Source organism: Limulus polyphemus, unplaced genomic scaffold, assembly GCF_000517525.1.
Source record: "Limulus polyphemus unplaced genomic scaffold, Limulus_polyphemus-2.1.2 Scaffold442, whole genome shotgun sequence".
Classification (NCBI taxonomy): Eukaryota; Metazoa; Arthropoda; class Merostomata; order Xiphosura; family Limulidae; genus Limulus; species Limulus polyphemus.
Genome location: NW_013666052.1, coordinates 154,662 through 159,115, shown reverse-complemented (window position 1 = coordinate 159,115; position 4,454 = coordinate 154,662). Strand labels below are relative to the sequence as shown.

The window sequence follows — 4,454 nt, the reverse complement described above, 5'->3', positions numbered from 1 at the left end:
ACTCTCTGGTGCTCTTTTAAAAAGAAATCAATTACTATTTTGAATGTCAAACTTTTAATTTGCAATTACACACTCCTATTCAGTAACTAACTATTCCTTCTGTCAAAAATAACAGTGAACATGTTGGAACACGTATTTTAACCATCCACTTATTTTTCATAATATTGAACAAGGTTGAAAATAGTAACCTACCAATTCATTTATTCCACTTCCTTATCATACTACTATATCTACTTCGTACTTAACATTGAAGTTTATTCCTTTCTTAAATACAGAGCAATTAGATGTCTTTTCTGAATATAGTACATTAATTTGCCTGAATCCTACCTTTCTAACTGGTTGCAGTTTAAGCAGGTGAAAAGTAGCTACTGCATTTTAGTTGTAGTCACATATGTATTTTATACATAAACTTACTATGCAATAGATAGTCTATTTTATAACAATCTTGTCAGGTATCACTGAGTGGTAGTTTGGTACATTGATTCACATTTATTTTGGAAAAGTTTAAGATATTCACAACTACACTTTGTGTTAATTTTAAAGAAGTCTGTTTGTTTGTTTTGGGCTACTCTTTGACCAACAAATAGTGGGATTGACCGTCACATTATAACACTCCCACGGCTGAAAGGGCGAGCATGTTTGGTGGGACGAGGTTTCAAACCTGCAGATTGCAAGTCAATCGCCCTAACCACCTGGCCATTTTTAAACAAGTCAATCAAGTTTGTAGTAACCAACACTCACAACTGTAATTTACAAACAAGTTTTCATTAAGGGGAAATGCATACACTGTGCAAAAATAACATCCATTTCACTCACATTTTTGTATACATTTGAGACTAATTTTTCCCAATTTTTCTTCACAGCTGAGCTGCGTAACTAACTAGTTATTATCAACTTCTACTAATAAATACAATGATATATATGCATTATACATGTATTTAGAGAATAATTTATGTATTTAGGAATTACAGTCCTAATTTGAGCAATTATTGAAGAAAGAACACATCTGGTTCAATACATTTATTTGAAAATTACAAATACAAACACATTACAAAAATAGACAATGAAACAATCCAAAAAACAACAACTAATACTTGGTTATGATATCATCCAACAATAAGTTCAATCACATATATGGCAACGTATAACTACCACAAATGTTTAGAAGCAATAGCAAGATAAAAGCAACAAGTATTTTGGTCCTCTTTCACAGTCATTAATAGTAAAAATATCCAAATTACATATTAAACTGTCTCTCAGAGATAACTTGCCTTTAACATATATTTCACTATTACATTAATATTTATAAAAATTAGTCATTAGAATGATCCACAGGCACTGTGTGCACTTCCACAGCATGTATGTAATTTAGTGGTCCCGTTAAAATGACCGTCAGAACTTGGTTATACTATATTGTTATACAAAATAATCAAGACTTTTGTATTTTCCAAAATCTTTGAACAAACATTTGTTTATTAATCACTTCAGTATAAATTTAAACTTTCCATAAGGAATGTTGCAACCTTTCTCTAGTGATACATCCATAATCATTTTATCAAAAATACACAATATTGTCGAAAAACTAAAGCTTCTGTATAAATGCAATTCAAATCTATTCATGGATTTTTCATGACCTTCAAATTGAAAAATCCACACTATATATAGATAATTATTCATGATTAATATAATTTTAATTATGAGGCACTATCTAACTACTTTTAATTCTTCACTGATATTGCCTAACATCATTTAATTCTATCAAAATGAACCAGAACTCTCAAAAATTCAACAGTTCCAGTAGGTGAATGTAAAAAAACAAACAAACAAAAAACTTTCAATTAGCCTTTATTGAGACAGATTAAAATATGAAAAACTGCTGTATTAGTAACATTATGACCTTGTTAACCATTATTTCTAAATCTGTATTTTAAAAAAAAATCATATCTATATTAACTAAAATTTGCTAACATATCTACGATACTATAGTAGAAAATTATTTAAATTTGTTTATACTTATTGCTTATGCATTTAAACAGAAAAAATTACAACTTGCACCAACTTCTTTCTGGCTAGTTTTCTACGTACAAAATATTTCCTACAGAAAGGAAAAGCTCTATACTCTCTTGTTTGATTCAAAGGACGATTATGTTTATAATTATAAAATTCTACAAACTTTAAACCGTTAATAATTATATTGGCCAATGTATTTTTTTACATTTAATCAGTATAGAATTATCCACAAAAATATTCCAATAAAAATTGTACTTAACATTACTTAAAAAAAACAAAAAAACATTAGATGACAGGCATAATGTAAAAAATAGATGTATAAGTAAAGAACAATCTAATATAGCATATATATCATTAATAGAAAAATGTGCATCTGTGTTTAACTGGCACAAAAATTTACCAAAAGAAAATTTAATGAATTAAAAAGGCTTTTTGATGCTTCCCAAAAATAAGACAATACCATATTTCAGATCACGGATCAGAAATAAGAATGGTCTATTAACAACAAAATCAATTTCTGGTGTGTAACGGAACAAAGGTAATGGTTTTTGAGTTGGTTCCTGTCCACCTTCTGCAATTTCAAAATAAGCTTTATGGATCATGGCATCAACATGAAGATCCTCCTTATTACTAATTCCAGATAGGTCAGCATTCTTACTGAAAAGATCTTTAGCTCCCATTTCTTTAGCCATTTCACCCAAAGATAAACTTTCTTCCAGTTTAAACTTTGGCAAAGAGACGCACACTTCCTCTTCATTCATCATGCGGCCAAAGATCATGCCCAAGGATAGCACCGATATCTCCTCTTCCAAGTACAACAAACCATCAACCTCATTAGGCAGAAGGATTACCATGGCAAGCTTATCTCCTATATAAGGCAGTTCCAATGCAGTACACTTCAGTTCAGGACATATAGAATATCTAAACTCTCCCTTCTTATGCATCATATCAACATCAACTGTTTCAGTTTCAGAGAGATAAAAAGGTACTTTTCTTGTCTCCTTAGGATCAAAGATAAAACCCCAGTTTCCTTTTAGGTATGCTGCATTAGCAACAACCATATGTGTTACTGAGCCAATAACACCCTGTGAAAAAAGCTCTTTTATCTTTTCTTCTGTTGCTCCTGCTACCCACTTGTTAATTTCTTGTCGTACTTCTTCATGATGAGCTCCAAAATCAACTTCTTTTGCATCAGCACCATAATATTTCTGCAATACTTCTTGAAATTCTGGGTAAATGTGATAATCTTTCTGTACAAATATGTTGTTTGCTATATCTAGGATGATGTTGGGTCCAGGAGACTTAATCAAGTTGAGATAGGCTCGATACTCCTTCTCGACATCAGGCTCCTTCATTCCTGCTATATACAAAGTATGCCATAGTTGTTCAGCTGTATCACCTTTAGCTCCTTCTAAGATCATTGCTAGTGCTGCAGAAATGCTGAATGGTGAGAAGAAAATGTTGCCATCTTTGTTTTTATTCCAGCATATTCGATAGAGATCAAGACCAAAATTATCACATGCAGAAGCTAGACGTTCCATTTCGATAAGGTTAAATCAAGCTGTAAAAAAGAAAATTGCAGCACACAAACACTATTATTAGTCATAATACCATCTCAATAACTGAAAAACCCATAGAGCAGTTTAAGTATACAGAAATATCAGATATGAAACGTACACAAGGATACTATTTTTTACACATTCAAGAAACACTGAATTGTACTCAAAAGACACGTGGTTATTAATAACTAGCATTGTGATATGACAGTATAAAATAACAATGAAATAATTTGGAAATTATCATGAATTCTGAAATTTATGTTAAAAATCCAACGATGTTACTAATGCATAAAGATTAATAAAGAGGACTTAAGCTAATTATTGTAACTTATCATACCCAGAAGATACGAGATAATGGTAATATTAATACAGTAATAACACAGATAATATATTAGTACTACTATTAGTATAAATAACAGTAATATGTAACACATTATGTAAGCCTACAAAACACCAGAAGTAAAAGTTAGAACTTTGAAATGACAAAGTTCATTTTTAAAAAGTTGAGCTTTTATTTTTAACAATTTCAAATTAAAGTTATTGCTTAATTTCTGTAGAAAAAGTTTAATGTCCATGATTTATTCATTTTAATGTATTTGTATTGAAGTGTTGAACATATATCGATACTTAAATTTACAAATTTTCAGTAATTTCTAAATCTGCCTCTCACAAACATGTGAAAAAGTGAATTTAGTTACTTTGTTTTTCTGTCCTTTTACTATTAGTATTATGTTAAAATGTTAGCCCTAACGATTGCCCGGCACCTAATTATGGCTATTTTTACCTAAGAAATTGTATTAGAAAATTTTTATATTATTAATAACAGCTAAAGGAAAAATATCGTTCTCAAGACATTAACATTTAAACACAGACAAGTAGTTGTAA

General features: G+C 30.2%; 1 protein-coding gene across 1 annotated transcript; it reads right to left on the bottom strand.

Annotated features, from left to right (window-relative positions):
- Window positions 1-1,453: 1,453 nt before the first annotated feature.
- On the bottom strand, window positions 1,454-3,571 carry LOC106458313 (leukocyte elastase inhibitor-like). Its single transcript, XM_013917815.2, has one exon. The coding sequence runs from the start codon at window positions 3,549-3,551 to the stop codon at window positions 2,430-2,432; it is 1,122 nt and encodes a 373-aa protein (XP_013773269.1). The 5' UTR covers window positions 3,552-3,571; the 3' UTR covers window positions 1,454-2,429.
- Window positions 3,572-4,454: the final 883 nt, after the last annotated feature.